The sequence below is a fragment of the Sceloporus occidentalis genome, unplaced genomic scaffold (genome assembly GCF_023333645.1).
Source record: "Sceloporus occidentalis isolate IW3139 unplaced genomic scaffold, rSceOcc1.0.p SCAF_6, whole genome shotgun sequence".
Lineage (NCBI taxonomy): Eukaryota > Metazoa > Chordata > Lepidosauria > Squamata > Phrynosomatidae > Sceloporus > Sceloporus occidentalis.
Window position 1 is genome coordinate 56,268,791 of NW_028316986.1, and position 12,154 is coordinate 56,280,944.

General features: G+C 38.0%; 1 protein-coding gene across 3 annotated transcripts in view; it reads left to right on the top strand.

Annotated features, from left to right (window-relative positions):
* The window catches only part of HEATR5B (HEAT repeat containing 5B), a 66,392-nt gene extending 56,897 nt beyond the window's left edge, over window positions 1–9,495 (top strand). For all 3 annotated transcript variants that reach the window (XM_089529720.1, XM_089529719.1, XM_089529721.1), the window contains 7 exons: window positions 45–172; window positions 1,602–1,746; window positions 2,641–2,910; window positions 3,715–3,939; window positions 4,568–4,719; window positions 6,342–6,555; window positions 7,468–9,495. In XM_089529720.1, the coding sequence (XP_089385846.1) occupies window positions 45–172; window positions 1,602–1,746; window positions 2,641–2,910; window positions 3,715–3,939; window positions 4,568–4,719; window positions 6,342–6,555; window positions 7,468–7,772 (1,439 nt within the window). In that variant the 3' untranslated portion in view covers window positions 7,773–9,495. The remainder of the gene's footprint in view (window positions 1–44; window positions 173–1,601; window positions 1,747–2,640; window positions 2,911–3,714; window positions 3,940–4,567; window positions 4,720–6,341; window positions 6,556–7,467) is intronic.
* The last annotated feature ends 2,659 nt before the right edge of the window (window positions 9,496–12,154 follow it).

Below are 12,154 nucleotides of genomic sequence, written 5' to 3' on the forward strand. Positions count from 1 at the left end.
GAATTTTGAATTTACCCCACAACCTAAAATACTTTGCCTTTCAGGTGTTAGTATACAGTTCCTCTGTTCTCCTCGACCAGAAGAGCCTGTTGAACACGTTACATCCTGTTTAGAAGCACTGCATACTTTACTGGATTCCGCTTGTGCTAGAACCCATATTGCAGAGGATCAGGTATACTTACTAAAGATTGCAACTGTTGGCTATTAATTATAGATCCCTTTCAGGACACAAGAACAAAGCAGAATGTTGAATTGAATGAAAGTTTGATTGTTCTGCTTGGAATGAAAAAGTTTCTGAAATAGTGTAGTCTTCAGGAGAAGGTCAAATCTTGATACCATGGTTTGAGCATTGGACTAGGACTTTGGTAGACCAGCCATAGATGGCCACTAATCAGGGCAAGTCACTCTCTATGAAATCTAGGGCCCGTACAGACAGGCCAAAATAAAGCTGCTTTGGGCCACTTTGGAGGTATGCTGTTTAAATGACACATGCATCTTAAGAGGCCAGACACTGCACCAAAGTTGTGCTCCAGTCCTTAGGACTGGAGCGTGGCTTTGGCGTGGCTTCCAACCTCTTAGGATACATGTGTCATTTAAACAACACACTTCCAAAGTGGCCCAAATCAGCTTTATTTTGGCCTGTCTGTACGGGCTCTTAAATAAATCTTCTCTGAATAGCCAAGTCCTTAGTGTAGGTTTGACATAAGTCAGTGTCTGTTAGAAGGCATAGAAAAACAACCTAGGCCAAGCTGTAATGTTGCACTAATACAGTGGGCCCTTGCTATCCAGTGGCATTTTGTTCCAGGACTCCGCATGGATACTAAAATCTGTGGATGCTTAAGTCCCATTAAATACAGTGACACAGTAAAATGATGTCCCTTTTATAAAATGGCAAAATCAAGTTTACTTTTTGGAATTTATGTATTTTTAAAAAAATACTTTCAAGCCATGGATGGTTGAATCTGTGGATATGGAGGGGCAACTGTACTGCAACACCAGTGTGATACAACTTTTTTCCCTTCTCAGTATTAGTCATTGAAACCACAGAGAGAACAGTGTGTGTGTCACAAGGCCTCCTTGCTGTCTGGTGAAGGCTTTTGGAAAACTCAGGGGGGCTGGAGTGAGAAGAGGAGAGTACCCTCTCTTGTTACTGCTGGTCTACTAGCTGCTGTCCAGTATTGGATCCTGTCCATGATTTCCCCCTTCCATTTTTAAATTTCATGATGGAAAAAAAAGAAGAGCTGAAAAATGCCAGCTCAGACACGCATAAAAGATGAAATAGGGATGATGACAAAAACTAGACAAAATGGATTTTTAAGTGGATTTGTAAAGTATGTTCACAAAGAAAGGAATATTGAAGTTAGGTTAGTTGAGGACATGAAGCATATGGGAAATGAAAAGGGATGACTTTGAATGATATCTTTAGTAACTGTATACTTTAAAATAGCAAATGCTTCCAATAGTCTTTTAGATTCAAACTGAATAAGATACTGGCTGGATCAACAAAAAACTTGACAGCAACTGAAAAAAAACTTTATTGTCTGTAGAATCTTAGCTTATAGTTACTTTCAATGTTAACAATTATTTTTTCTTGATGATAGCTGCTTGGTGTTGAACTTCTCAGTGTGCTTCATCGACTCCTGTTGACCTGCAATCCTCCTTCAGTCCAGCTACTAGTTACAGGTGTGGTGCAGCAGATTATAAGGGCAGCTCAGGACCATTTGCAAGAAAAAAGAAACACACTGAGTAAGACATGCATGTTGAAATTAAGTTTTTATTGTGAAATTAGGATATGCAAAATTCCTCATTTAGAGTGTTATTATAATAGTCCTGCTGTAAAAGTTGTGACTTTCACTGTAGAGTTTGTAAATTATTCAAAATAAGAGCAATAAGATTTCTGGAAAAAGTTAAGAATATTACTTTTTGCTGCTGGAATGTAGAAATGTTCCTGCTTGTATGTCATTTGTTATTTATTCTAGACTTGTATTCTATCAACTAGTCAACCATATAGTTTATTCATGCGGACAGTCTTACTGTACTATATGCTAACACATTAAAATGGTTTTGATGGATTTAAAATTAGTTATTCTGTGAAGAATAGAAGCAAGACAGTGTAAAATATTGAACTAATATTTATTCTACTTTTAGTTAGAAGAACTGTTTATTGAATCTGTTTGCTAGAGGAAACTCTAGAGGAGCAGGTGTGGTTTTTTGCTGATTTTCTCTCCACTCTCTTTCAGCTCCCCCCCCCCCCCTTCATTTGCAGAGGGAATATAAGCACAAAACAAAGCTAATCCAAGCTGAATAGTTTAATATGAACTGATTCATATTAATGATCTTTGCCTGCTTGTCATTTCTCACAGTTTCAGAAGGGAACAGATTATACTTGTGCATGTTATTTAGCTTATAACTTAGGTATTATTTCATCTTTGATCCTGCCTTCTCTACAGTTTATAAAGGAGAAAAGAAGCAAAAGTCTGTATTTTAATTCCTGATACTATGTTTGAAATAAGAAGTGTCCATATTTACACTTCCAGTTTTTATTATGCACTGTATAATAAACCCTTGCTGTTTTTTCTGTAGTGGCTTCCATGAGTGTATTTTTTAATATATATATATATTTATGTTCTTTTGTTTTAGATGAAGAAGATGTAAAGGAAAAAGACATTAACACCATAGTGGGTGAAGGAGGAGAAAGTGGGGGTCTTGTACCTGGCAAATCTCTTGTATTTGCTGCCATGGAGCTGCTGATGTTTATCTTAGTGCGACACATGCCACATCTGAGCACAAAAATGTCAGACTCTCCAAGTCATCTCTCTAGCAGAACCCAGCTCCCAGAAGAAAGTGCTCGCCTTGTGGCTGCCACTGTTTCCATTCTATCTGATCTGCCTACTCTCTGCTCCCCTGCTGGTACATTAATTTAATTACTTTGTGCATAATGAAAAAATAGTTATTTGTAAAGAATGTAATCATAACAAAATTGTAATTATACATGGTGTGTGTGTGTGTGTCACCAACACTCATTGTCTTTCAACCAACATTCTTACCCATCTGCTTACAGAATAACTTGGAACTGCAGAGGTTTGCTACATTTGGTTATGTTTGAAATTTGCATGTAGTTATTTCTTTAAACTAAATTCATACTACTGCAGTTTCTTCCCCATTAAGTAATGTTTGGTCCTTCAAAAACTTGGGAACACAATTTGACATACTTTAGTTTTTTGCACATCTATAGAAAATTCAGTTTCTGGTCATAATTTAACAATTACAGTAGGACAGCATATAACATGAGTGTATAACACGGGTTCACTTACGGGCATCAGAAAAAAATGGTTGATCTAGGCATTTGTAGGTCCTCCAGCAGGACTCTATGATCAACTTCTGACAGAAGCATAACAGTTTTGTTCTGGAGGCCCAAGAAAATGCCTAGAGAGAACATTTCATTGTTCATTTCAGGTAAGAGAAATCAGATTCCAGACACTGGTATGTCCTGATATGGTTTTGATATGTCCCCAAGGCTGTGTGTATGCAGGGATACTTATTTTCTCTCTTGTCAGTCAAGTCATGTGGCATAAATTTTGAAATTTCTTCAGCAGAGAGGAACAGGGTAGTCTTTGTTGAAGAACACTGTGTCCCATAGAACTGTGGATCATGCCCACAGGGTACCATTTTGTAATTACAGTCACCAACAAGAAAATGTATTTTATATTTCAGGATGCATGACTATATTGCCCACAATCTTATTTCTGGTAACACAAGTGTTGAAAGATACTGCTGTAAAAACAGTAGGAAATCAGGTTCCTTTGCCAGTCACTGCAGCACTTCAAGGACTGAAAAACATTGTTACTCTTCCAATGTGTGTAAATGGAGAAATTCACAAACAGTGGACAAATCTTATCCGCAGCACTCTGGCTTCCATCTTAGATTACTCTCAGCCAGGTAATTTGCATGCAATCACTTGTAACTACTTTTTAAAATGAAGGAAAACTAAGAGATTTGCTATGGAATACAAATCTGATGTGCTCATTTCACATAACTATGCATTGTAGAACTGAGAGTAAGGAATTACAGGCAAATATTGAGAAATCCAAATCACCTTTGTTATACTTGTGGTATTTGATAGAGTTTGTTATTCTCTTTAATGCATTAAATGTACTGTATTGGTTGATGTTGTACTTTCATCATAAATGGGATTCACATGGATCTGTAATTCAGATCTTTATAATCCAGGGTGGGAGATTACATTGAAAAAAGTTCCAGGTTTTCAAAATCTCATACAAATCAGTAAACTTAAACCTGCTTTCAGAAACTTATCAAGATCTCTCCTCAGTGGCAATCACTTCCAGGCTACATTACAGTGGTATATACTGGTATTTTATTACACGCCTCAGAAAGTTTAGCTTGGAAGTATTGTAAAATATTATATAACTTTTGCGATAGGAATGTGCATGTTCCAGTATCCTCCTAACTGGAAGTAGCTCCATTGCACTTCCCTGTTCCAAACCCCTTTCAGCATAGCCTCTTGGCCTGTTTTCACTGTATGTCTCTGTATATGTTTTCCCCCTAGAGGCTTCAAAGCCTATTTTAGATGAAGTAAGCATACTTACAGCTGTTGCACTATTCCTTTGGTCTGCAAGCACAGAAATAATTGGAGTGCAGTCATTACAGAATGGCTGCATGAACAGATTCAAAACAGCACTGAATTCTCCTGATCCTTGGGTAAGTAGTTTCTATATGTCCAGCCAGCATTTCTTGATATGCTACCATTGTTCACCCAAGCTCTTTTGATTACATTTATACAAATTAATTTGTGTACAGCTGTAAAGTATGTACATTTTTTGGCATAAAATTTTTAAAACCAAAATACTATCCTACTCAAAACAGTCACTTTCTTCTAGCAGTTCTTTCCTATGTCTTGTTAGAGCTTGACAAATAGTACTGAAGTTCAATTGTTTGGCTTTTCGTATTTGTAACACATGGACAAATCTGGCAAGCATCGCTCCGTCATCTGCACCATGTAATTTTTCATTGAGACTTGTGTTATCTAGATGACAGTGTGTGCATCCATGTCTAATCTTGTTCCCCCATGTTTTGGATGCTGCACAGTTGACATCCTGTTGTTCATATCAGCCATAATCTAACAAAAGGATTTGTGTACAAGAGCATGTCTTTCTGTGTGAATTCCTCTTGTATAAATCAGTTTATTAAGTATACAGCATGTGGGTAGTATGTACACAGTAGAGATGGTGTTCTTTCCCTTTAAAGTGAAAAGGAGCTATTGAGAGTAACTTGTAATTTATGTCTAGCTTTCAAAATTTACTTAGCATTGAGTTACATTGTTGTCATTTGCCACTGAGTTGGCTTTGATTTATGGCAATCCTGTGAATGAGAAACCTCCATATATATGTACTTATACTTTACTACTCCACTGTTTGTTTAGCATAGTGGTTCTCAAACTTTGATCCTCCAGACAGTTTGAACTTCAGGTCCCAGAATTCTTGACTGTTGGCCAGGATGGCTAGGGCATCTGGGAACTGAAGTCCAAAACACCTGGAGGACCAAAGTTTGGGAACCACTGGCAGAAAGAGAGAGAAAGTATGAAATTGAAGGCTTTCATGGCTGACATACATAGTTTTTTGTGGGTTTTTCGGGCTATGTGGCCATATTCTAGAAGAGTTTATTCCTGACGTTTTGCCAACATCTGTGGGTGGCATCTTCAGAGAATATGCTAGCCACAGATGCTGGTGAAACATCAGGAATAAACTCTTCTAGAATATGGCCACATAATTTTTGATAGTTGGAGAAGGTATGATCTCAGATGGGTTGCTAGTGGGGAGGGAATGATTAACCTCCCCTAGCTGCATGTTAGGACTCCTCAAGAAATCCTTGCCCCTAGCCTGGCAATATATTTTACATCTCCTATTGACTTCGGTGTGAGGCTTATTTCAAACCTAATTGCTGATACATGGGAGGATGACTGCACGTAAGATTGAATGGAGACAGGATGGGCTTGGCTTCACTTACCTGGGCAGTTACCCATAATGGAATGTAATTTGATATTAAGATGTTTCCTCACCATGGTTCTAGGTAAAGAATGAGCGTGAACATAAATAATGTATTTCTAAACATAAATGAGACATTTATGAGAGAAAATAATTGCAGAGGGGAAAAGTCTTTTCAGATTCATTACTGGAAAAAAGTATTTTCTTATGATTAGTAGTGCTATTCTTTCCCACTTTCCTTTTTGAATAATTACTATTTCAGTGTTATTTAATCAATAGCTTGGTAGGCTTAATGCAAATCCTAAAATGACACAGCAATGTTTTTATATATATGATTAGGTTCAGGCCAAATGCTACCAGCTTCTACTTTCTGTATTTCAACACACCAACCGTGCCCTCTCAACCCCATATATCCATTCATTGGCACCGATAATGGTTGAGAAACTGAAGAGTGTAGAGAAGAACCGCCCAAACAACAAAACAGAACTTCTAGCAATCCAGGAGGGAATTAAAGTCCTTGAAACACTTGTTGCTCTTGGTGAAGAACAAAACAGTAAGTATTTTGTTTTTCTAGGAGAAAATAATTGCAGAGGGAAAAGGCTTTTCAGATTAATTACTGGGAAATAGTAGATCATTTAAAGTCAATGGTAATATGCTTTCAATTTCATTGATAGATTATCATCCTTTTGCATTTATTTCTTATGGACATAGAACTTTGGTAGGAACGTGGGTGAATACCACTTGAATCTTTCTGCTGGTGCAACTGTTTCCACCAGTAAAACAAGAAAGGGTCCATCACCTTGCCCTACAGCTGACCATGCGCAATCAGAATCTGCTCCAGAGGATTGGATGGCCCTCTGGAACAGATTTTGGAGGGATCCAAGGAAGAGCAGAGGGAAAGAGGAAAGGTGAAAATCCCACAGTGCATATCTCCCCTACTAAGGGCTTGGATGTTCATTTGAAGATATGTACATTCTTTTTTTGAACAGAGAATAGAGCTGTATAGACATTAGCCTCCACAAATCCTTCAGAGTGCCGAAGGGATTCTGGAACAGGCCATTTGTATGTGGCAAAGATATCTGTGATGCTACAGGGTACATGCTTTGTGATAATGCTGTGCTAATTCTCTTACCCATTTTCAATAGATTAAAATAGTAGGGTTTTTTTTAAGCATCTATTCTTCTTATGGTTATATATTGGTATGTGCAGTTTTATGCTATATCTGTACCCATGGTAACAGAGTACCTGAGGGAGTATTTGGCTATTCTGGAACTGAGCACAGTGTGAAGTTGTAAGGTCCTAAAAATAGTTCTTCTGCTCTCTGCCATTGGGCCTTTTGGATTTGTATTAGGGGGGAAATAGATCGAAACCTTCCGATTTTTTAAAAATTCCTAATAAAAATAAATTAATATGGAGTATGTGTCTAAATTTAAAATATCTAATTTTAATTATGCTCTTTTTTTAGGAGTCCACTTGCTTGCTCTTCTTGTTCCCACTCTCATATCATATTTATTGAATGAAAGTGCTTTCTCTTCTGCATCTGTGGTATCCAAAGAACTGCATGAGTTTGCCCTCCAAGATCTAACCCGCATTGGACCTCTCTATCCTCATGCATTCAAGACAGTAATGGGAGCAGCCCCTGAATTGAAAACACGGCTGGAAACTGCAGTGCGTGCAAGCCAAGCAAGCAAAGCAAAGGCAGCTGCCAGGCAACCACCACCCACAGTACATTCCACTCCAACAATTAAACTCAAAACTAGCTTTTTCTGATTTATTCCTGTCGGAACCAATCATAAAATTGATCACCAAGCAATGCATCATTCCTTTTGTATTGCTGTATAGCACTCTGCATTTTTCCTTGTTTGTCATAACTGTCCACTAGAGGTTATGTGTTACATGATTTGAAATCTGTGCATTAGAAGAGATATAATATTATCTGTATGTACATACTTTTTATGAAATAGAATAAGTTTGATCATGCATATGAGTCTGTGTTAAACTATCACCTGTGATAAAGTGTTTTGTGTGGCACTTGTCTTTATTTTTAGAATGTTGATGTGCTCAATTGAAGTGTATTATTTTAGAAGCTTGCTGATTAGGTAAGGTTGCTGACATGTTGCAGGGGGAGTAGAAAATCAGTGTTAATTGCCATTATTACTGAAAATCTCAGGTGGCTTAATGCATTTTTTGTACTGACGAAACAGTAACTGCAATTGTATCAATATCGTACCTACTGTAGTATTTTTAAAAAGAGTAGGTGACAGCCATTTAGCTATATTGATAAATTGCAACAAACCTGACAGGTTGAGATTCTAGGTAAATGGAGACATTTCTCTCCTCTGTTGGAGAAGACAGACCCCTTGGCTATATTTGGAACATATCATTTATTCCACTGAATCACTGTGCATGAGTTCACCCTCTGATTAAGTAAATATCTGTATTCCAATCTCAAGGAATAGGATCTAGGAAGGCTTGAGCCTTAATACTGCTGTAGATATTAAGCAACCAAATAACATTCTGTTTTCATTCCAATACATTTTCTCTGCTGAGACCTGAAGGGTTTGTTATATTATGCTGACTTGAGATTTGCCCTTCAGAAGGTATTGTCCTGATTTAGTGTAAAATCCTTGTGCCTGAAAGTGAAATGAAATCCAGAACTGTACTTCTTACACAATCTCTTACACATTGGGGCGAAACAGTCACGTGGAAGGGGTGGCTTGAAGCCTCCCTTTCCAAAGACAGAATGGGGCAGGAGTGAACACATGCTGCAGCCCCAATCTGTTTTGCTTTCGGCCAGAGAAAAAGTGGCTTTTCCTACCCCCGCCACAGCTTCAAGTCACTCCAGCAGTGTGCAGTGTATAAATGCCATGTTCCTAGAGTGCCTTGAAGCCGCTCACATCTGGGTGGCTGCTCAACATCCAGGTGGCTTGAAAGGGCCGCCTGTTCTGGCCCATTGTTTGATTGGATCTTCTGTAGTAGTTCATTGGATGGTGCAGCTGCCACACTTTCTTTTATTTCATTTCTGGGTCCAACCCAGTATATTTAGGGTACAGTTGTGGCTGTGATCAGTCAGTGTTTTCTCTAGAGCTGGTAAAATTCTTTTTTTAAAAAAAAAAATATTTGGCAATGTTACAGCATAACACTCTAATATTAGAGCTGGTAAAATTCTTAAGACTGTTCATAAAAAAAACAACACCAAATCAAGCACTACTTCCTATATTGTTCACATTTAGGCCAACTCTAATTCTCATATGAGTATTTCTGCACAAGGTTATCATCTAGTGATAGCAGGAAGGATAATTCCATCCATCTATCAGAATTTTGCTAAAAGTTTACATATTCCCACTCAACCTGGTCTGTTAAGACTGCTGACTATGGTAGTGCATGGAGGGGAAAACTGCAGTCTGAGACACCTCCTCCCCTTTCCATTTTATCAATTACTAGCTTATTTCACAACAAACGGTAGGGGTATTTCAGTCATATCTTCCATTTTAAACAATCTCATGTAGTACAGTGCCAGGGTATTCTCCCACTCCACCCCCCAATACTCCAGGGACTGGTACCATATTTGTGCTCATTGGCTATGACTTTTCTTTCCTGGTAATCCACCTCACACCAGCACTGCTCCATAGACTACCACTTTGAATAACACTATTGTATAAGACACATTAGCAATTAGAAGAGAATGCCATTTGTACTAGTTAAGTAGATACCCTTGGATAATGAAATAAATATTTTGTGTCTTCAGTCGTTTAAAGAAAAGGACAAGGAACTACAACAGCTTCATTGGTTATCAGGCTCTACTGTTTCACAAAGGAACCTTGCTTTCCTTTGATAAAATTAGAACAGAACCTTTAAGTGAAGGGTCTCTGTACATATATTCATTGAGTATCAACACTAAGCCTGTGTCCAAGCTTTGTACAACTTCTATTGGATCCAAACAGAGACCTTTTCACACTACTAGTTGAGAACTGTCTGGTTTGCAGTCTTTACACAAGTTCACCTCTCTAGTTAAAGAATTTACTGAAGGGCAAGGCTGTTTTATAGCCATAAATTCCTGAACTGTTTGCAATGAAAATATGGGGGTTGTTGAATTATTTTAAAAATTGAACAAGTTTTTTAATGGACAAATTTATAATACAAACTTTAAATTACTTCTCAGTTCCTGATTATTTAAAAAAAGTTCCCCCAACTGGCTGACTGAATGATCTATTATCGTACTTTAAAGATGTTAAAGATGGAGTATGCAAATTTGAACTTTGTGGTCTACAAAGATGGCAAGTACCATTGACATGAGAAGAGTCTGTAACTTGAATATATGCTTGAATATATGGATAGGAGTACATCCAGCCTTAGCAAAATACATGTAGGACATAGGGGACTGGATCTGGTTGTAACAGCAACACCTAATGCCAAAATACTTAACTGGAAGGAGAGGTTCGTAACAGTGCTGTGTGTAGGCCTGTGTCCGTTGCCTTTCACTGTCTCTGGCATATATCTTTGTTCCGTTCCTTCTGCATATAGGAACATTTCAAATCTCCAGGCACTATCTTTATGTCTATGAACATTCCATCGTCATCCTACCTACTAAAGTTCCAGTATCAGTATTTTTACACCTATACACCTAAGTGAGCTTCATGGCTCAGTAGGTGCTTGAACTTGGATTTCCTAAATCTCACTTTTTTGTAACACTACAAAACTGAGAGAGACAACAAAAACGCTTGTTTTTAATGGTGGAAGTGCCCATGATAAAGAATTCAATTTTTGTTTATTGTTAAGCTATGATATTTCAGTCTACTAATCCCAGTTTTCTACTACCCCAAAAGTCACAAGTAGATTACCAGTAGACATTTGCTTAGGGTATGTGTGCTGACACAATACTGGCTGCACCTCATTGTTCAATATGTTGGTATGTTACAAATCTGTACCTAGCGTGAACATCCTTCATCTAGGATTAGAGTTTTGTAGACAAAATGTTGTTTGAAACAGGATGTGGCATCTCATTATTTAGAGTGATTAGATTTTAAAAAATGGATTATGATGAGCTCCAAATGGGTCTTTCTAGACAGGAACAATGGCATTAAAATGATAAGCAAAATTCAATTTAAACACAGTGATGCACACAAGTGTGTGCATAAATATCTCCATTTAATATATATGCATAATTGGGGTCTGAGCTGATGATAGCTGACCAAGAAAGGAAACTGGAATGATTGTGGACACTTCAATAAAAAATGTTAACCCAGTGGCTGAGTGTCTTTGCAGCAAGCAAGTTTCATGTTAGGTATAATTAAATAGGGCTTGGTACCACAGGCTGGTTCACCCACTGAAGCTGAATGATGGGAGATTCAGAACAGATAAAAGTACTTAAAGTACATTTTCCAGCTGTGGAATTCACTTGCACAGGATGTATTGCATGCCACTAGCTTGCATGGCTTTAAAGGGACATTCAATAAATTCATGCTGGGTAAGGCTATTGGTGGCTACTAATTTCTATGACTATACTTTCTGATATCAAAGGCAGTATCTTTCTATATGCTAGCTTCTGGAGAACAAGTGATGTGTGTGCGTGTGCACTATCATCTTTCCTGCTTGTGGACATCCAAAGGCATTTAGAGGGGGTCACATTTTTATCCTCCCCCCCAAAGCAGCCTAGGGAGCACAAAAACAGCTTGAGGGGGAACAGCTGGTCTTTCCTTGTGTCTGGTTTAAACCTAAGCTGGACTACATTCAACCAAAATGAATGTTTTCCTTTCAAAACCAATCAGTAAGTGATTTCTTCAGTTCCCTTGCAAAAACTTGGATACGTGCACACACGATTAATGATGTATGCTTTAATCTGGTTTTAATTTTTTGTATTGTCTAATCTCACTTTAACTTTTGAATCTTGTGGATTTTTAACAGTCTTTTTAATTATTGTAAGCCTCTTTGAGTCTCAAACTGGAAAAGAGGCAGGATAGAAATAAAAATCATCATCATCCCATCTCTAGACAACCCTCTGGATGGACAGGAAGAAGAGGTTGGGATAGGAAGGGGAAGAGGAGGACTAGCCCTGCCTGCTACTACCTTCAGTCCTAGCTACTTTTAGCATATAACTCCTGACAAATTACTCATATGAGAATATGACCCTCAACTGAGGGGGGAAACCACTA